The sequence below is a fragment of the Monodelphis domestica genome, chromosome 2, assembly GCF_027887165.1.
Source record: "Monodelphis domestica isolate mMonDom1 chromosome 2, mMonDom1.pri, whole genome shotgun sequence".
Classification (NCBI taxonomy): domain Eukaryota; kingdom Metazoa; phylum Chordata; class Mammalia; order Didelphimorphia; family Didelphidae; genus Monodelphis; species Monodelphis domestica.
Window position 1 is genome coordinate 543643663 of NC_077228.1, and position 21472 is coordinate 543665134.

At 42.3% G+C, this 21472-nt stretch overlaps 1 protein-coding gene and 1 pseudogene across 1 annotated transcript; both read left to right on the forward strand.

Annotated features, from left to right (window-relative positions):
• Positions 1-415: 415 nt before the first annotated feature.
• On the forward strand, positions 416-21472 carry LOC130453602 (zinc finger protein 345-like). The gene is made up of 4 exons (XM_056814548.1): positions 416-565; positions 12407-12458; positions 13315-13441; positions 18823-21472. The coding sequence occupies exons 2-4, from the start codon at positions 12426-12428 to the stop codon at positions 20691-20693; spliced, it is 2031 nt and encodes a 676-aa protein (XP_056670526.1). The 5' UTR covers positions 416-565; positions 12407-12425; the 3' UTR covers positions 20694-21472.
• LOC130456880 (inorganic pyrophosphatase 2, mitochondrial-like) lies at positions 13441-16742 on the forward strand (annotated as a pseudogene).

Below are 21472 nucleotides of genomic sequence, written 5' to 3' on the forward strand. Positions count from 1 at the left end.
GCAGCCGCTCGGCACTGGGCTCACCACTGCCAAGAAGCCGCAAGCACCCTGAGAATAAAGCGCGGCCCGGCGCTACTTGGTGCTCCAAAGGGGGGAGGGGATCTGCCTGCATGGCGGGGCCTAACCGAGGTCGGAGCTTCCAGCCCGGGCTGGGGCCGAGAGTAAGCGAGAAGGGACCAAGAGGAGGCCCGGGGAAGACATTCACAGCAGGGGAGGTTCCCCGGCTCAGGTTCCAGCGCGAAGAAGTGGAAGAGCAGACGGCCAAGGCGCCCCCGGCGGGGCACAGACATGGGGCCCCGCCCAGCCGGAGCTCCGCCCTCCTCCGCAGCTGGGCCGAGCCTGCAGGGGGCGGGCTTCCTCTCCCCTCAGGGACTTCCTCACCTTTGGCAGCGGGAAGGGGGCGGGGCTGAAGCAGGGATGGGCGTGGCGGCCCAGCCCCAGGACAGCAGGCGGCGCAGAGGCTTCTGGGAAATAGGAAGTCAGGAGCACCTCTGGCCGCACCTCCTGCTGCCCCTCCAGGCTTCCCTCTCCAGCCCCAGGCGAGAGTCCGGCTGCCAGCCGAGGGGTAACGAGTTTGGGGAATGGTGGGAAGGGGGCGGAGGCCCGACGTGGGAGGGGGCTCCGCGGAAGCGAGAGCGGGAGAGGTGCTGGAGCAGCGGCCTGTGTGGACCCCAGTGTAGGCGGGGGCGGGGCCTCCTCCGGGAGCCTTTTGGGGGAGGGACCGACTCCTGCCCCGAAGTCTGAGCCGAGCCCGGGATGTGTCTGGCCGGTCCTCCCTGTGGCCGCTGGCCTGCGGGCTCCCCTCCGGGGCCTCCTTTCCCACCCGAACGAGATACTACACTCCCCCCACCCCAGACTCCGGGAGCCCGGCCTCCCTGCCCGAGGACGCCCCTGGGCAGGTCTGGGGGTGTCTGTGGCCTTGGGGCTCCGCAGATCTTAGGCTCTCCTCCTGCCATCCCACTTAGCCCCCTCCGTCCCGTGCCGGCACCCCATCCCGCGGGGGACCCCAGTGGCCATTTCTCCGCAGCTACTTTGGCCGTCCTCGGTTTGGGGCTTACCGAGTCGCTAAGGGAGGGGAGGGGAGAGGGGGGAGGGCTTCTCGGAGGAGGCGGCCTTTTCGAGGCTACAGTTCTGGCTTCCACGTTGTCGCCCTCCCCTTCCCCAGCGGGCCAGCCCTTAGCTCTGGGACTCTGCCGTGTTCTGTGCTGTGAGAGAATAATCAGCTCCGGAGAACTCGGGGGGGGGGGGGTGGGGGGGTCCTGGGCTCTCGCCCACATCTGGCCTCCAGCACTCCAGGCTCTGAGCCTCCTTTGAGTGCCTGCGCGGCCAAGAGCATCCAGTCTGCCCCCGCAGGCCCGCTGCTCCCTGGCCTGCCAATGAAGCGCCTCTTCTGCCCTCTGAGCCTATCCCTCAGGAATGGCTCTGGGAGGTCGGTGAGTGCCGCCTTGTTGTTGTAGAGCCAATAGAGTCACATTCTGCATCTGGTTTGGTTACCAAGACCGGCCTACGATGGGAGTATGAATTCCCCACCTTTAAGGTGACATGAGGTTCCTTACTACGTGTGTGTACAGGGATAATTGGCATTAAAACGTCAGGGTCCCCCCATCACACCGTCAGAAAGATGCTTGGGCAGTTTCCTGTAGGGGAATTTTCACCCTGTGTATAGCATGGACGAGCCCCATTTTTGATGTACTGTTTGGTATTTTGTTGTGTATGTTCTTTTGTCTCAGTTTGAGCACTGTCATTTTCCCCATTTCTATTTCCATAATTGTGATTTCTAAAAGGTTGATTCCTATAGTCATTATAGTTATTTCTATCAGTTCTAACGTTGAGATCTCGATGATCATTATCATAGTCATTTCTATAGTTGTTTCTAAAGTTGTTATTATTTCTTTTTTCGTAGCCAGTTCTTACAGACTATCATTACATGGTCTCTTTTTCCACAGTAAAGGCATGTTATTGATTTATTTGTGGATTCTTGCAAAGGGATTATGGTCTCTCCATGGTTTTTCAGTTTTCTTTTTAACATTTCAATTTCTTTCTGTAAGTCTTCCACTCATTTACTGTTTTCCTCACGTCTTTTTGTATGGCCCGTGTAAACGTAGACTGCTACTCTCCTCAATTCTTCAAGGGCCATAGAGTCCCAGTTCAGGCAGCTAGCTTTAAAGTAGTCTTTTACCACTGAACAACAATTCTTAATGAATTGTCTACGTATTTGTCTAATATCTCTTTCTCTGGATAGATCAGAGTCCATATATATGTTTTCCACATCAATAAGTCTGTCCATAAACTGAAATGGGGTCTCATCTATTTCTTGTTTGGTTCTTTCAAATTTAGACCACGAGTCTGGTCTATCCGAGTATGCTCTCATAGCTGTCAATAATGCCTCTCTGGCCTGATTTAGTTTTGTATAATCTGGTTCAACACTGGGGTTCCAATGTGGATCTTCAGTTGGCCAATAATTTGCTCCCTTATCTTGCTTCTGATTAGCCAAAGAGATGACTTTCTTTTTCTCTCTGTCAGAAATTTTTCTAATAAAGTTTTGACATCTATCCAAGTGGGATCAAAAGTTTTGAATATGTTCTCCAATCTTTTTATAATTAACATTGACTCTTCCTCCAACGAGGGAAGGTCGGGTCTTCCTTGAATTTATTTAAATCCGCAGGACTAAAAGGTGTATGGTGTCTTATAGATACCAAGTTCCCATTGTTATTGGAAGTTGCAACTTCCCTTAAAGTGAATAAACTTCTATCTGAATTTTCTTGTGTTTCTCTCGCTAGGCTTCTTGCTCCAATCTCAATGGGGTAGGTATGAGAAAGGGAAGGGTTGGGCATGCTGAGGGGGCAGGGCTGTTGTCCCATAGTGCCAGAAGGATGAGAGGTAGGAGCAGTATGGGAAATGAATTGGGCAGGGTGGGAAGGAGGGGCAAAGGAAGAAGGGTCAGTAACTGGGGGAAAGGATGCAGAGAGTTTGGGGCAGGAGGCCTGGGCAGGGTGTGAACTTAGGGTTGAGGGGGTGGAGCAGTCAGTATGGGTGGGGGGAGAAATGTTTTGGGTAGTAGTAAATTGGGTGTGGGAGAGGATGGTTTGTGAACTAGGAGCCATATTGTCCAGAGCAGGGTGGGACGGATTCTGATAATGAGGAAGTATGGAGAGATAAGTCACTCCTATTCTGGGATGTTATTGAGTCCCTTTTAATGCTTTTCATAAAAGCTATGAGCTCTCCCATACTTTCTTCTAAAAACTCAAGCCAAATATTTAGTGCCACATTTTGTTGAGTAGTAAAAGTAACAGTTGGTCAGTTTGACTGGGAAATGGGTTTTTCAAGGGGAGACTGACCTGAATCTCTTATCTAATTCTCTAGCTTAGGTATGGTATTTTCTAGTTTCTCTTAGAGAAAAATAGACACAATATTACAGCTCCAAAAATAAAAATCCCAACAAGGAGCAGTGAGGAGTATAGCCATTGCCATACATACACAGGGATTATGAAATAGACAAAGAACAATGTTTGTCATTTTACTGAAAAGTCAGTTGTTAATTAAGTTGTGTGCTGGCTGTAGCCACATTTTTTAGGTGTTTGGGTGTGGTCCTTTTAAAAGTTTCAATCCAATTAACTCTTTTGTGTTCAAAGGTCAGAACTAGACAAGGCTAAAACTTCATACAAACACTCTCTCTAGCAGGGCTCCTTTCTCCAGGTTTTTCTCACAGGTACTTAAGAACACTCCAGTCAGTATTGTCAGTGAGGATTGGCTAATTGGGTTGTTTGTTCCCTAAGGCAAGGGAGATTTAGAAACAGCTCTCCCAGCTAGGACCTTAGGGCCCTGTTGCTAAGATGAAAAGAGCTGTGTTCTATCTAATTTAAGGAGGGAAAAGAAAAAAATTTGAACTTACCTTCTACAGCTGATCAAAAAATAGCAATTAAAAGCTGGCTTAGGGATAGTCACAGTAAAGGAAAAGTTTAGGAAATCCTGTTAAGAAGAGTGAGGGTATTTTGTCATAACCAACATGGTCAGCCAAAATTGTTAAAATTCATTGTGGTTGAGACTGATAATATATTAATTAGGTGGTTGCCAGGGATTTAATTTCCAAATCTCAAATGAATTGCTAAAGTAAATTGAATTTATCGTCGTTTATTTACAATAGAATGAACAAGAGAGAACTCTGGCTTCTTCTGATATCAGTTAGAATTTATAAGTCCCAACCAGGGAAAGAGAGTCTCAAGAAGTTGGACCTTTCCTGGAGGCTTCATGCCTCCAGAAAGGTGGGGTCACTAAGTCAGTTTTTCTCTCACCAATGGTGACTGTCTTAAAGAAGTCTGGGTGCTGCTTTCTGGCCACTCCTTCGAGTCAATGCCTGAATCTCCAAACGAATGTCCATCTCCCCTTCAGCTCTGAGTGACTGATCCTTCACTCCAAGCCCTGGTGACTGACTGTTTCACTTCAGTCTTTTTTTCCCTCTATTTAAAGACCTTTTTCTCTTGTGTCACCTCTAAATTTTCACATCTACCAATCACAGCAGACGCTTTTCTCCAGGACTGCCCACTCTTTAGTTCTCACCTTCTTGGTTAGATTATATCTTTTTTGGGTTACTTAACACCTCTTTTGTTAAATTCACCTTTTATAGTTACTTAACTCCTTTTTGTGATTAATTCACCTTTTGTAGTTACTTAAAACCTCTTTTGTATTTAAAATCTAAAAATAGATTGTAGCTTATAATTCTAGCTTCACTATAAAGTAAGAGCTAAGTACCTTCATTGTTACAATCAGGAGATAGCTAAATCCAGTCTTCACATGTCCTTTTATACCTCTGCTTGCTGGTGTTTTTAATAAGAATCGTGTTTTGTTTTGTCAAAGGCTCTTTCTGCATCTATTGAGATAATTGTGTGATTTCTGTTAGTTTGATTATTGATCAGGTCCATTATGCTGATGGTTTTCTTAAACTCAAATCAGCCTGTAATTCCTGGTATGAATCTCACCTGGTCATAGTGAATAATGCTTGTGACATATTGCTATAGTGTCCTTGGTAGTATTTTATTTAAGATTTTTGCATCAACTTTTGTTAAGGAAATTGGACTATAATTTTCTCTGTTTTTGCTTTCAAATAGCATCCTATTTTTATAAAAAAAAAAAGTTTGGTAGGACTCCTTCCTTGCCTATTTTGCCAAATAGTTTATATACTACTGACATTCATTGTTCTTTAAATTTTTGATAGAATCTATTTGTGAATCCATGAATCCTGTGAATTTTTTCTTAGGTAGTTCTTTGATGGCTTGTGCAATTTCTTTTTTCTGAAATATGTAAAGGTAAATTTTAGGGTTGTGACTTAATCTGAATTTAATTGGTCACCAGGGGAAATCCCAAATAAAATACCCAAGTCAGTTTGGAAATTTTATTGTGGTTTAATTAATATAGAGGGGAGGAATTAAGAAGAAGAGAGAGAGGGAAAGGGTATAGGATTTCTCTGGCCTAGCCTGTGCCAGGGGGGAGTTTCAAAGACCTCCCCCACAAGATCTATTCAGAAAATTAGAGGCTTCCTAAGAGGATAGTGTTTTGGAAGGTAAAGGAGAAAGAAATCAGCCTAAACTCCGAGAGAACTCAGAGAAGACACCTCATCTGAACTAGGTTATTAAGCTTCCCCCAGTACTGTATCAAGGACACTCACTGCCAAACCTGGACAATAACTGCCACCATGCCAAGACACCAAGACACTCAGCACGCTGGCACCAGCCACCTCTCCACGCAAATAGGCCGAGAGAGGAAGTGACATGAAATATATAGACCATTCTTTTACATCACTTCCTGCGTCTCACATATACCAATGGTAGCTTAAGCTTGTCTTAGGACAGCCCAGAGGTCTGTCAGTTGTTTCTGATTTGTCATTTGCTAGCACATGTCTGTCATAGGCCATCCTACTCAATACTTAATCCTTAAGTAGGGGTGTAGACATTCCTGTTTTGTTAGACTAAGCAGGGTGGAGTAAATCTAAAATTCACAGATAGGATTATTTAAGTATTCTGTTTCCTATTTTGTTCATCTGGGAAATTTTTATTTTTGTAAATGTTCATTCTTTGATCTAGATTTTCAGATTTAGTGCCATATAACTGGGCCAAATAGCCCCCAAGGATTGCTTTAATTTCATCTTCACTAGAGGTAAAGTTGCCTTTTCATTTTTGATACTGGTAATTTGATTCTCTACTTTTTAATTAAATTAATCAATGCTCTATTTTTTTTTCATAAAACTGAATCCTAGTCTTATGAATAGTTCACTAGTTCCTTTACTTTCAGTTTTAGTAATTTATCCTTTGATTTTTTTGGATTTCCAATTTAGTCTTTAATTGGGGGTTTTAATTTTGTTCTTTTTTATTTTTTTAATTGCATGCTGTAATATTTATAGGGAAAGCTGGGTGGATATGAAGAACTAATTGTTATGTTGTAACTTTGCACTATACTTCTGACCTCTGCTGTTTGTATGGTTGGACCAATTAAAATTTCTTGATTTAATTCATTTCCTGACATCTTTATTTACACTTGAGTCTGTAGTGTCTTCCTGTTTTTTGGAATATGAATTTAAACCAAAGCTATATGTTAGTTCATATACTTTGACTTGATCAAACCTCCCCCCTCCATTCAGAATGTTGACTTCATGGAAGTTTCTTGAACCCGTGGCCATCATGGCAATTGTTGTGCCCTGCATTCCATTTATGGTTTCAAATCTAACTGATGTTACATTTTCAATATTTTGAATATGGTTGTCAATATCAACTGTATTTTTAGCTCCATTACCCTTTAGATTTGAAATTTCTAAGTTGTATTGTATATGGTAAAAAATTTCTGCTTCTGGATTCAAGTTAGATATTTTCTCTAAGGAAGTCTGCATGAAACAGCTTTTTGAATTTCTAATTAGTCCAAGTGGGGGTTTATCTATGTCTGTGAGATTATTTACATTGCATCTAGCTCCTAAAGATATATCTGCAATAGTAACCTTAGTCTGTGTATTCACATGCCGGAAATTGAAATTTTGTTTCTTTGTTTCTTTCATCAACTTATGATTTTGTTTATATAAGTCTATGAATTTTCTTTCTCCCCTTTTCAATCCCTGAACCCATTCTGCACTCAAAGAAATTTTCTAGATATGTTTTGATCTGTTCTTTGCATTTCTATTGACTGGTTCATATGCATCTTCTGTATGAATCTCCAATATATTTTTTCATCTCTGCTATCATATATTTGATCTCTTGTTCTATCTCCTTAATTTGTCTCTGCTTTTCACCTATGTTTTGATTTTATTCTTCATCATAAATTCTCATCAACCCTATAAATTCATTTTTAGGTACCACCCATATAATTTCTTTTCCCTCTTTATCTTTAGGTTTCACTCCTGTAAGTACCTTATTAAGTATCACACTCTACCGTTCCTTTCTCCCATGCCCTTTCTTATTTTCAAGTATTTAAAAATCCTGGCTTCAGGATGAATGCCTTCCCTTTGTCACAACCTCTGAATATTTAGGCTTTGTCCCTGTCTTTATAGCCAGTTTCATGCTTCCAAGGCCTGGAATTTCTTTATCCTTAAGATTACAGTGCTCACAGCATCTGTTAGTTTTTCATCTATAATATGTTCTTCCCTTAGTTTTGTTGTTTTTATTTTGTTCATACTTTTTCTTTAAATAGCAATCTTTCACTATGTGGCCCACTCTATGGCATAAAAAAAAACCATTTTTTAATCTCTGTATAATGTCTCTGTTGCTGGTATGAGGGTCTAGAGTATGTTTTAATTGTTTGCAGATGTTAAATTTCTTCAATTATTTTTCTTAAGAGATTCCTTGGTGTTCTATAATTTTTGTTTTAACTCTTGTTTTTCTCATTCTTGTTCCTTATGATTTTCATATAGGTATGTAGCAGCATCTCTAAGTTCATTAATTGTTATACTATCATGCTTGGGAAAATAATTCCTGAAAAAGTTTTTCAGATGGGAGTTATAACCTCTCAGGGATTGTCTCCTGACATGAGGCACAGATTCTAGTGAATCTCGGTTCAGCCAATCTATTAATAAATGTTGCCATATGTTATTCTTTTTTCTTGATTCAACTGGTCAAATTTGCTCCAAGCAATGGGCTTAGAACAAAATGACTTTATTTCCCGCAGGAAATCTTCCCTGCATTTCCTAAGGTATTCCAAGCTTGTTGGGTTTGTAAAACCGAAATCATCCCTTACCTCTACTGTAGGCCAACTTGTCAGGGAAGTGTCTTGTCTGGTTTTATCTACAAACTGCCTATGCTCATGAGGGCTAAATACTTCAGATAAAAGAAGGTCTATATCTTCAAATTGGGTTCAAATATCTTGAAGGTTCTTTTCAGCTGTTTAAGGGCCCTATATGACTCAGAGAGAAAATTTGGGAATCCGCATTTGATAGAGTCCAATTCCTGGGTCGAAAACAGTTTGTGTACCTTTGATTGAATAGCACCAACTGTATCTGTCTCTTAATGGTAGAATTTTCTGGGTTTCTGTATCATTCTTATCTTTTCCCTCTACCCCATTCTTATCTTGGTCTTTTGTTTTCTTATCTTTGTTCTTATTCTCTGCATCTGCACTACTTTTTGTCTTTTTTTTTCTTTTCTCTTCCTTGATCTGTCCTTTTCTCTGTTTTTCTAAGTATTCAGCACACATCTTTTTAACTAGTTGCTCCAAGGTGTCATCCAGCATTAAAATCTGAGCTGCCTTCTTAGGTGTAAAAAACTCGAGAATTTTTCTGATATAGGCAAAGGTTTGAATGGCTGCCATGGTAAATACAAAAAATTGTGTGACCATTTGCCACACAACTGTGTTATCAGTAAAAGGCCTCAATGTCATGAATGTGGTTGAGTTGGCTATAAGACCTATAGTATTCATTACAAGTCCTGTCATGGTATTATATATAATGTTATATACCCAATAAAATGCAATAATTGCAAGCACTGATGTCCAAAATAGTATTTGCAAAATCATTTTCTGTTTTCATTCCTACTTATTCCTTCCCTGTTTGATCTATATCCAATAGCCTGGGGTGGGTGCAGGTCTTTCCTGGGGTGCCAAATTGTACTAGAGAGGGAAATTGGTGAGATATAATTGGGAAATCAAAAGAAGTTACACCAGGAAGTAGTTAAATGAAAAAAGCTGAATCTTGAGCCCCCTCCATTCTCTACTTTCTGTTTCTTCCTTCCTCCAAGCAACCTAATGGGGTTTTCATCACAGATGGTAAGCTAAATTTCTCTTTTTAATAACAATAATCCTTCAAACTAAATTCTTCAGCTAAAGGATCTTTTATTCTTTTGGGGAGAAGGAAATAAGGATGAGATTGGGAAGAGGGAAGAAGGTTTCCCTATATTTTAAATAGTAATATTGGTTGAAGACTTTGAAATAAGTCTCTTCAAAAAAAGGAAATGAAATATCTTTCTCAGAGGGAAGATGGCAACAACTCTGCCAAGGTCTTTTCTGAGCAAGACTAACTATTCCTTCACAGTAGAAGTAGTAAGGTAATGGCCAGAGAGGAGATGAAGTGGTCTGTCCTCAAACCACCTTAAAGCAGAAGAAGAATGAAGTCCAGGCAGCTGGGGGGAGGGGTCCAATTGTCCCTCCTTCAAACTTCCATGGAACTCTCTCTCTCTCACCTCCCCTAATGATCTGTGTTCCATGTGATTTCTTCCTCTTTGCTCTGCAGATCATGTCTTTTGTCTGTGCCCAAATTTCTTCATTCACACGAATTTATTATACCTTTTATAGCATTGGGGGTGTTTGGGGTATCCATTGAACAAAGGAAGCAGCAAAGGTTTTTATATCAGATTTCAAGTCCAATGACAAAGATAATGAACAGATGGTAACACAATTGTTCAGCCAGATGGCCAGGAAAGAAACTCATTTGAAAGTCCTTCCTGACACAAGTCAAAGCTTCTTCTTCCTGGAAACCCTGGCTAAAATTTATTTAGATGTTCAGGTGCAGCTTTTGGAGTGCTAAAAGAAATTTTAAGTTTTAGTCCAAGCCAACTTTTAACAAATTAGAGGGATGCAGTAAAATCAATCATGTGAAATATTAGAACTATATACAGATATGTCTGATCCATGAACACTTTGCTCATTGACATCAGGTTTTGAATACATATTTAATACCGTCATGATTTGTCATTAATGAAATCCTTCAATTTATTTTTTATGCCTCTCTTGAATCTTATATTTGGACACTAAATTTTCTGTTTAGATGTGGTCTTTTCATCAGAACTGCTTGGAATTCTATTTTGTTAAATGACCATTCCCCCCCCCCCCCCGAAAGAACATAGGCAGTTTTGATGTGTAGGTGAATCTTGGTTTTTAAACCTAGTTCCTTTTCCTTAGAGAATATCATACTCCAAGCCTTCCTATCCTTTAATATAGAAGCTGCCCAATCCTGTGTAAATCTGCCTATGGATCCATGATATTTGAATTGTTTCTTTCTGGCTGCTTCAAGTATTTTCTCCTTGGCCTGGAAACTCTTCAATTTGGCTATAAAATTCTTGGGAGTTATCATTTGGGGATTTATTGCAGGAGATTGTCTGTAGATTCTTTCAATTTCTATTTTACCCTCTTGTTCAAGAATATCAATGCAGTTTCCTTTGATAATTTTTTGTACTATCATCATCTAGGCTTTTTCTTTGATCATGAATTTCAGATAGTCCAATAATTTTTAGATAGTCTCTCCTGCACCTATTTTCCAGGTGAGTTGTTTTTACTGTGAGATACTTCATATTTTCATCTGTTTTTTTATTCTTATATTTTTGTTTGATTGTTTCTTGTTGTATTATGAAGTCATTATCTTCTTTTTTGTCAATTCTAATTTTTAATGGATGATTTTCTCCTATTGACCTTTTGAACCTCGTTTTCCATTTGGTCGATTCAATTTTATGGAACTCTTTTCTTCATTGGATTTTCGGGTCTCTTTTTCCATTTGACTAATTCTGCCCTTAAGATGTTATTTCCTTTTTGCATTACTCTCATTTCTTTTCCCCAGTTTTCTTTGACTTCTCTTATTTGATTTTTTAAAATTCCTTTTTGAGCCTCCTCAAAGTCCTTGAGACCATTTCCCATTTTTCTGAAGTTTTATATGTTGCTGTTTGATCTCACTATCCTTTTCTCAGACTGGGTCTTGTTCTTTATCTCCATAATTTTCTCTGGTTAGGTGTTTCTTTTGCTGTTTGCTCATTTCCCTGCCTTTCCCCTCCTTTTCCTTTTACCTCAAAGGTGGGCTGTATTTTCAGCATAGGGGAGGAACTCTCTTAAACTTTAGTTTTTCTCTGCTGTCATCCTCAGCTCTACTTCTGAGTTTTCTGCAACTTTCACTACTTTCATGCTGGTATGCTGGCCTGTGTGCTGAGAGCTCTGGAAGCTGATGATTCACGCTCCCCTAGGAATTGCTGATGGCTGCAGGATTCAGAGCCCTGTGAGCTACTTTGTCCTGGGACTAGGGGCTTCCCTGCAGGTTTGTGCCAGGGCTTGGAACTTCAAGAAGTAGGCCTGGGGTGCTCTGCCATTGGCTCAGACAGGGCCCCAGGGTCCCAAAGTTGTCTTGTGCCCTGGTTTGGAACCTGGTGCAGTAGGTTCTCTGTGCAGTATTATTTCCATTTCCCTTCTTCACCCCATGAAACAGACCCTCTCTTCCAACATTTCTTGTTGTTTTCTACAGGAGTTACTTCACCCTGTCCCCTTTTGCATGGGGGACCCCAAGACTCTGCTGCCTTTTGGGGTATGGGAGGATGGGAGAAGGGAGGAGGTCCAAAGAAGAGAAGGAGGTGATTCATTTGCCCCTTCAAACCCTCTTCTGTTCCCAAGCTACCCTCTCCACTCCCCCCCGGTGGTAGCAGGCTCTCCCCTGAGGGCAGGCCTGGCCCTTGGTAACTCCTATGGCCCCTCCTCTGGTATAGAACTCTGTAGGGCAGCCTCAGGCCTGGGAAGAGGAGGGAAACCTCTCCCCTCTGGGTCCCTTGTCCTTCTCCAGCTTAGGGTACAGAGGCTCAGGGCCTGGCCCCAGGAGGGATGGGGCTGAGCCAGATCCTGAGCTGGGAGGGAGATCAGGGCAGCTTTCTTCTCAGGTTCCACCAAGAGCCATTGGCCCAGAGAGTGAGCCCAAAGGCAGAGAGGAAGATGGGCTTTTCTACACTGGGGGAAAGAGGGGAGGGAGTGCCCTGGGGGCTCCAGGCCATCTCCTGCTGCTCAGAAGGGCAGAGAAATCAGACATTCCCTGGGCCAAGGGAGGCCTGTCAGGAAGAGCTTTGGCTGGAGCCCCATTCTGGGAGTCATGAAGTGGTGGGAAGACTTGGGGGGGGGGCAGAATCCTGAGGGAGAAAAGGATAGGAAAAGATGGAGAAAAGTTGGACTCACTGGGGCTACTTTGTTGCCTCTACAGGGAGCCTGGAGTCCCAGGGATGGCCTTGGAGAGGGACAGACTCCGAGCCCCGGTAAGTGCATTCCAGCCCCATCAGCCAGGGAGGCCCTTCCCTGGCTCTGCCACAAGATGGCTGGGAAGCTGCTGCCTCCTTCCTGCTGGGCCAGTTCTGTTCCCACGTCCAAGGCAGGAGGAACAGCCCTTCCTGGCTCTCTTCTCAGGGTTTGGGAGGGATTCTTTGGCCCTTGGGCAGCTCAGACCCCCAGAGCCACCTGCCATGCTGGATTTCTCCCTGGTCACAAGTGAGAGCTGAGAATGACCACTGACTTCTTTGTTGCCTGAGGATTGGGTCTTTCTTCTCTCTTCTGGCCTGCCCTCCAGGCCCCTCATAGTCTGGCTGAGGAGACCCCTCAGCAGCTGTGTCCAAACATGCTCTTTGGGGCCTTGCTGGAGGGAGGCCCTCTGGGAGGGAAGGCTCTAAGGGTTCTGGGGATCAGTGAAGTGTGTTGCAGTGATTGATGTGCTTGTGTGTTTGGCTTGCGATCTGAATGTGCCTCTGCTGAGAGAGAAAGGAGGGGGTAGTGGATACATGGAGCTCTTTAGGTTTTAACTCTGTGAATATGATCGTTAGGGTATTATTCTAGGGGAATAAAAGCGGAACATGTGTATTAACCCTGTAAGTATTTGCTCTTATATTATTTTCCTAGAACTAGGGAGAGAACAATAATTCAATAGCAAAGGATGTTAGTAAAAGAAATCACACAGAGGGGGGTGCTGAGTGGGTGCCTTCATCTTCCCAGAAAGTCGCTTTGCAACTCTGGCACCCATGCACAACCATGTCAGACAGCATGAGTGTGGCGCTCTCTGCAAGGTGGGCTCCTCATTCTGATGTAGCTTTCAGCCCTCTGCTCTGACTTGGGCTGCTCTAGGAGGTGGTGACATTCCAGGATGTGGCTGTGGACTTCACGAGGGAGGAGTGGCGCCTCTTGTCGCCTCCCCAGAAGAAGCTGTACAAAGAAGTGATGCTGGAGAATGCCCAGAACCTGCTCTCTGTGGGTAAGGAGCCTCTCCCTGCTGCCCCAGTCTGCCATCCAAGGGAATGTCGCCCTCAGCAGGAAGCAGGGTGGGGAGCAGTTTTCAGGCATAAGGAAGGAACAAGGGCTGGTATGCCAAGTCCCAGAGCCAGGGCCCTCCTGCTGCCTGCTTCTCCTGTAAAGGTCTTTGTACTGTGTAATGGGACCTTCTGGGTTCCCTTTGGTGCTCCTGAAGTCAGAGATCAAATCCATGTGGGAGAATCTCAGAGGTTGAAGTAATCTGAGAGTTGGTTCCGTCTCTCCTCTCCCTGGCATTGAATTGTGTCTTCCAAACCCATCTGGGAAAACTATTAGGGAAGGTTTTCCACCCACCCTCTTCCTCTCTAGAGTGGATCTACTATTTGGGATATCGTTCTCTAGTTCATACCTCCTGGGTGTCTCCAGCAGAGCAGGGTTGTCCTTAGTCTTCCTTCCTATTGTCCTAAGCCTGCAGCAGAGCTTGGTGAGAAAGGGAGGGAAGGGAAGAAGCCTTAATAACGACCTGCTCTTGTTCAGGTGCTCTGCCAAGGGTTCTCTCTGAAACATTATGGCTCTTCTTCCTCACCTTCATCTTCCAAATTTGGTGACACAATTATCCTAACCATTTTACAGTTGAGGAAATAAAAAATCAATTAAGTGACTTGATCTGAGGCACACATATAGAAGCTTTTGAGGCCAGATTTAAACTGAGGCCTTCCTGCCTCTCAGCTCAAGTCCCTTTACATTTTCTTTCTAGCTGCCAAATAATACAAAAAACTATTGACTGAATTCAACCTTTTCTACAAAAATGCAGCAGAGCCAAATGTACTGGTTCCAGACTGGTTCCCTGACCTTCTCCCCCTCCTGTCCCCTACACTAAATGCTATAGAGACTCTCCTCCAGGAGACCCCATTAGCCTCCCACAGGCCCTGCTTGCACCCTTCTGTCATTGTCAGGACAAATGGATTGGCTGAGAGACAGTATTGGGCCAATGAGGATTGTTGAGTTCCCCAGAAGAAGAGGCAGAGACTCCCTAAGAGAGAGAACAGTCCCCAAGGCTCAGGGAGGTGTCAGGGAGGAAGGAGCAGGCAGGATGACAGGATGAAAGCCAATCCCTCAAGGTCCATGGGTCTGGGGCTTCAGACTACTCCAGAACAATGACACTCAAACCTAGTTTAGGAGTTTAGGAGTTTCCAGCAGAATCGACCAGAGGTTGGAGACTAAGGAAATTTTTGGAAGGCTGCTGTGGTGGGTGGCAGAGGGAGTCCATGAGGGAGATTTCACAGGATTGCCTTTCTGTGGTGAGGACCCAGCTGAGATCAGGGAGCCTCAATGTAGAGTGGAGCCAGGCATCTGGTTTCCTGCTTTTCCTCCTCTCCATTGACCTGCAGCACATCAGTAGGAGTGAAGACTGCTGCCTTCCTTGGAAGCAATGCAAGGCTAAGCTCTGCAGAAGTCATCATCTCCAGGCCCTGATCTCTGGGGCTCAGTCTTTGTCCTGTTCTTAGACAACCAGGTGACCACACCACCTCAGTTTAGGGTGATGAGAGCCAAGAGAAGAAGCCTCTCAGAGTTACTGTTGTCTCCTGAGAAATAAGGGCCAGAAAGTGACAGAAACAGGGCTGAGGCCAGAGCATGCATTTGCCTTCCAGGAGAGACACCAGAATGCAAGGGTCCTGGTTGAACTCAGACCTGACAAAAGCCCTGGGCACAGCCAGTAAGCATAGATAAAATATAAAATAAGTTCTAGAAACAGTGCTAAGCCATGAGGATACAAAGGAAGGACAGCCCCAGTCTGGGCCGTCCTGGAGCTCACAATCTAGGATCCCAACAAGGAGATGGTTTAAAAAGAAGCAAAAGATCCTGAATCTCCCTCTGTGATGATCCAGGGTAAAATGTGTGCTGGGGAATAGAAATGCATTTAATGCAATAAGGAAATAAGGAAACAGAGGAAAGAATACATTTCCTCCACGTGCCTCATGCTGGCTCCAAGATCAAGGCCTGGGCCAGGTGTACATTGCCGTTACTAAGCTGCCAATGCCGCCACATGGAAGAATGGGGCAGCCGGCACTCCCACCAATACCGCCTCTACTTCAAGAATGTAGCTATTCACTATATCTCGCCCTTTCATAACATTCCTCTGAAGCCTGAATCTAAATAGGAAAATTGCATTCCTATAAAGAAAGCTTGGACCAGTGAGCATGAGGAAGTATTTAATATGGTGATAGAAGTACCTCGTTGGACAAATGCTAAAATGGAGATTGACACCAAGGAGCCATTGATTCCCATTAAACAGGATATAAAGAAAGGCAAGCTACGTCATGTGACCAATATCTTCCCTCTCAAGGGTTATATATGGAATTATGGGGCCCTTCCTCAGACTTCAGAAGACCCTCATCATGTAGACTCCTGCACCAACTGCCATGGTGATAATGATCCTCTCGATGTTTATAAAATAGGCTCCAAGGTTCATGCTCCTGGCAATGTGATCCAAGTGGAGATTCTTGGGATTTTGGCTCTTATTAGTGGGGATGAGACAGACTGGAAGTTCATTGCTATTAGCATGGATGTCCCATAAGCTTCCAACATTCCTAGTATTGATGATGTGTGGAGGTATAAACCAAATTACCTCAAGGAGACAGTTGACTGGTTCTGATTTTACAAAGTGCCAGATGGGAAGCCAGGTTTGCTTTGAATGGAGAGTTTAAAGACAAGGATTTTGCTCATCAAGTTATCAAATCTACCCATAAATGTTGGAAAGATTTGCTGATCAAGGAGGTATAAAATGTGTCAGTGTGGAGAAAAGTGATAACCCTTTCTGTTGCAGTGAAGAGGAAGCCAGATCCCTAGTGCAGAAGGCATCAGCTTCTGTGGATGAAGATTTTGATATCAAAGAAGATGAAGATATCAACAAGTGGGATTTTATTAAGAAGTAATGGGAGTGGATAGGGCCTCAGACAAGTTCTCACAACAGTTACTGCCTCCATCATGAAGCTTCGCTTCTTTAAAATGTCTTATGATAAACCATATACAAATAAACACTGGATTCCCAAATTCTTCTGAGTATTTCCTCAAAATAGAGTCTCTTTGTTGTCATGTTAAGTTCTTAGGGAAAGCTTGTAAGCAACATATTTTGAACATCAACTGTTTACCATTCCAGCTCATAAATAGGCATCAAGGAATAACACACGTATAACCCAGTGAAATTGCTTGTCGGCTCCAGGAGGGAGGAGGGGGTGGAGAGAAAATGAATCCTGTACCATTGAAGAATATTTTAAAATAAATTTCACAAAAAAAATAAAAAAGAAGCCCCCAGCCTGAAGAACAAGAAAACAATCATAACATTGCAGTGAGTTGCTAGTGAATAACTGTTTGGAAAAATGTCGTTGTCAATGAGGGTTTCATTACAGGCTCTACTCTGAATTTCTACTGACCAGGGCTTGCAAAGCCCTCTCCTACAAGAATATAAACTAAAATAACATCTCAATCATGTGGTTATAAACTTTATGAGGTGCAATTACAGGAATGAGACAACTATTTACGTATAATGGCAGACAAGGAGAGTCTGTGCTTGTCTGTGAGCATGAATGGCCAATCTTCCTGGAAGCTTGGAAATAATTTAATGTCAATTTGAGAAACTAAAAGAATACATTCCATTTAGTCAGAAGTAGTCAGAGTTTGATGTCATCATAAAAATACCTGAAAAGTCTCATATTCCAGGTTTGAATCACTTGGAAGCACTGCAGGGAGCAAAATCTTTATTTTGAAATACTTGCTCTCCAAGAAGAAAAAGTTATAACAAAATTGGGCCATTATTTACTGCTTAAGGTGACAGTAACTAATTTATAGCTCAAGTCCCCTCAATCTCCAAAGGGCTTAGGTACCACTAAATGGGGAGGGTGCAATAGGACAAATAATGGAACCTGCAGCCCATTTCCTTACAAAAGGATGCTGGACCAAAGTTCAATATGAGACATTTTGAAACATGAGAAATTCCATGTCTTTTTAAAAATTGTATTCAGTAGAAGTACTTGATGTTAAGTGAACAGAGACAGAGAAAAGTAGTGGTTTTTCTCAAGAAGTAGGGAACAGAACAAAATCTTTTATGCCTTGGGTAAATGCAAAAAAGAGGGTGGATTTTCTTTCTCTGATCTCAGATACTGCAACAACAACAAAATAAAGTTGAAAGGAATCATGAAGGAAATAACCTAATTCTTATAGATAAGCTAGATCATGAAATAATAGGAAAATTTAATGTACATACACCCAGTGTTTTCATACTGTGAAGATGGAATTAACTCTTCCCCTGCTCATTTCTAGATTTAATTACCAGAAGTTCATATATCCTATTTATCCTAAAGTGGGGTAGGTCTGTGACCCACGTGTGTGAAAGCAGGCAACTGCTCCCTTGGCAGTCCTAAGCAAAACTAGAATATGATCGGTCCACATAAAAGTGAGGAAGGCACAGGGAGTGACTCAAAGAAGCATCATTAAAAGGAGTTACAACTTCCTGTGAGGGAGGTTCTTCATTCTGATGAAAGGATCTGCAAACAGGACCTGAGACCTGGACATGGTGAGACTGTTCGTAATTCTCTCCCTTTGAACTACCATATGGGTGAGTGAAAAGGATAATTTCTTCCCTAATTTCCTGGAAGAACTAGCCTCCAGAAAGACCCCTCCTCTTGGAGGAGGCCTCGTGGCTAAAACCCTTGTTTTAATTTACTGCTGGGCCCCCTTTGATGGGGCCTCTTAAGACTTGCCTGTTTTGGACTGAGCCTTAGTAAATATCAGCATTTTGATTTTCTTACTTTCATTCTTTCTCCCTTTTAAAATAGTAATTTACAATGAAAATTCTTTTAAAATTGAGCAATAATTCTTGGAGACCATATTCTTAAATAATTTACTCCAACCCTTTAATTTTAACCCCTTACAATACCTGTAAAGATAGTATTGAATGTGCAGACAATGAAAATGAAAGCAAAAAAGAAAGATTGAAAATGAATTGGCTAGTACTGTGGATAGAGCATGCCCAGTCACAAGATTTGGTTTTAGCTGCCAGACTTTGGGACAAGACTCTCCACCACAATTCTGAAGTCATGGTCTGAGATAGGAATGTAATAATGACAGCCTGGCCAAAATCATGTTTGTTATGAAGCCAAGACGAGATGTTATGGGAGGCTCTTTTTTAGTTACATTTTTATATAGCTTTGAGGTAATGGCATTTTCAAAGGATGGGTTGTGTCCATTTTAGTTGGAAGACTTTTCTTTTTACCTGGAGAATTAGGGTATAAAGCAGTTTATCTTCTGACAGTGGAGGAAAGGAGATATGGTTATTTGTGTGCATATGTGACTATGCAGGTATGTTTTACTGTTTGTTTCTTTTAGAAGGAGAGATCAGACCGGAAATGGAGGCAACTCCAACAGAGATGATTCCTTCAGTGGAAGAAATGGACCAGCAAAGACTCATGAGTGATATTCCACATAACACAACTTGGAGAGAATTCTGTGTTAAATCTCAAAATTCATCCCATACAGGGCATCAAAAAATGAACTCTGAGAAAAAGTCTGGTGAATGGAAGAAATTTGGAAAGACATTCAAAAAGAGACACAAATGCGGTATATCTCAGAGAATCCACAGTGGGGAGAAACTTTATGAATGTAAGCATTGTGGAAAGACATTCAGTAGGAGCTCCAGTCTGACTATACATCAGAGAATACACACTGGGGAGAAACCATATAAATGCAATCATTGTGGAAAGATATTCAGATGGAGCTCCAACCTTGCTCGACATCAGAGAATTCACACTGGGGAGAAACCTTATGAATGCAAGCAATGTGGAAAGACATTCAGACAGAGCTCTGATCTTACTCAGCACCAGAGAATCCACACTGGAGAGAAACCTTATGAATGCAAACAATGTGGAAAGACATTCAATGAGAGATCCAGTCTTGCTATACATCAGAGGATCCACACTGGGGAGAAACCTTATGAATGCAAGCAGTGTGGAAAGACATTCACTGAGAACTCCAGTCTTGTTGTACATCAGAGAATCCACACTGGAGAGAAACCTTATGAATGCAAGCAATGTGGAAAGACATTCAGCCAGAGTTCTAGTCTTGCTCAGCATAAGAGAATTCACACTGGAGAAAAACCTTATGAATGCAAACAATGTGGAAAGACATTCAGTCAGAGATCCCATCATGTTAAACATCAGAGAATCCACACTGGTGAGAAACCTTATGAATGCAAGCAATGTGGAAAGACATTCAGTGAGAGATTCCATCTTGCTGTACATCAGAGAATCCACACTGGTGAAAAACCTTATGGATGCAGTCATTGTGGAAAGACATTCGCCCAGAGCTCTAGTCTTGCTCAGCATAAGAGAATTCACACTGGAGAGAAACCTTATGAATGCAAGCAATGTGGAAAGACATTCATTCATAGCTCCAATCTTGCTGATCATCAGAGAACCCACACTGGGGAGTATCCTTACAAATGCAAACAATGTGGAAAGACATTCAGTCAGAGCTCCAAACTTGCTGTACATCAGAGAATCCACACTGGGGAGAAACCTTATGAATGCAAACAATGTGGAAAGACATTCAGTTATAGTGCCAGTCTTGCTATACATCACAGAATCCATACTGGGAAGAAGCCTCATGAATGCAAGCAATGTGGGAAGACATTCAGTGAGAGATCCCATCTTGCTGTACATCAGAGAATCCACACTGGGGACAAACCTTATGAATGCGATCATTGTGGAAAGACATTCACCCAGAGCTCTAGTCTTGTTCAGCACAAGAGAATTCACACTGGAGAGAGACCTTATGAATGCAAGCAATGTGTAAAAACATTCAGTCAGAGATCCCATCTTGTTAAACATCAAAAAATCCACACTGGGGATAAATCTTATACATGTAAGCAATGTGGAAAGACATTTAGTCAGAGATCTGAACTTGCTGTACATCAGAAAATCCACACTGGGTACAAACCTTATGAATGCAAACATTGTGGAAAGACATTCACTCAGAGCTCTAGTCTTCTTCAACATAAGAGAATACACACCGGAGAGAAACCTTATGAATGTAAGCAGTGTGGGAAGACATTCGTTCAGAGATCTCATCTTGTTAAACATCAAAAAACCCACACTGGGGATAAATCTTATACATGCAAGCAATGTGTAAAGACATTCAGTCAGAGATCAGAACTTGCTGTACATCAGAGAATCCATACTGGGGAGAAGCTTTATGAATAAAAGCAGTTTTGAAAGACATCCACACTAATGCCCAGAGTTACTATACATCACTAAATCCACTCTGGTGAGAATTGTTTTGAGTGCAATCCATGTGGAAAGCCATTGACATGGAGATACACTCTTGCTCTACATCAGATAAAACCTCAGACTTTTACACAGAGCTCTTGTTCAAAATCAGAAAATTCACTAGTATGTCATAAACTACTCAGAATAGGTCCAAATAGTAATATGCTTTACACCTAAATTATGATGCCATAATCAAATTAAGGGAGCATAGAATGGTTTACCTTTTAATTCAATTCGTTGATAAGGGAAGAAATTATGATTAAATAAGAAATAGATAATATGAGGTACATCATGGATAATTTTTGTTCTCTTCATTTCAAAACTGTACAAACAAAACCTATACAAGCAAAGTTAAAAGGGAAAACAAGGAGTTGTCATTTGCTTTAAAATAAGATGCCCAGTTCTGTAAAGGGAACCCTCTCCCTGAATCACACATGGTGTCTTACCTGCATTCCTCTGATATTAGTGACATCATCTAGTGACATCTGGGTTATGTGACTGAGTTTCAATAGGATGTGATTGAGAGGGCCTGAAAGGGAGAGAGAAAAATGTTGAAGACAAGGAAGTAGGAGCTCTTTCTGGAGGAACTGATAAAGAGGGTGGCAAAGGGAGTCATGTAGAGAGCACCCACATATGTAAAAGACTTCTCATTAGTTCTCTAACTCTACCCATCCAAATAAATTCTAATAAAGTATGGAACTCAAGTATCATAA

What these genes read in the sequence shown, in the direction of transcription:
- LOC130453602 (XM_056814548.1), top strand. Translation starts at nt 12,426, where the DNA reads ATGGCCTTGGAGAGGGACAGACTCCGAGCCCCG. An exon ending in GGGACAGACTCCGAGCCCCG is followed by an intron (nt 12,459 to 13,314) that starts GTAAGTGCATTC and finishes GGGCTGCTCTAG; the next exon opens with GAGGTGGTGACATTCCAGGA. An exon ending in CCAGAACCTGCTCTCTGTGG is followed by an intron (nt 13,442 to 18,822) that starts GTAAGGAGCCTC and finishes TGTTTCTTTTAG; the next exon opens with AAGGAGAGATCAGACCGGAA.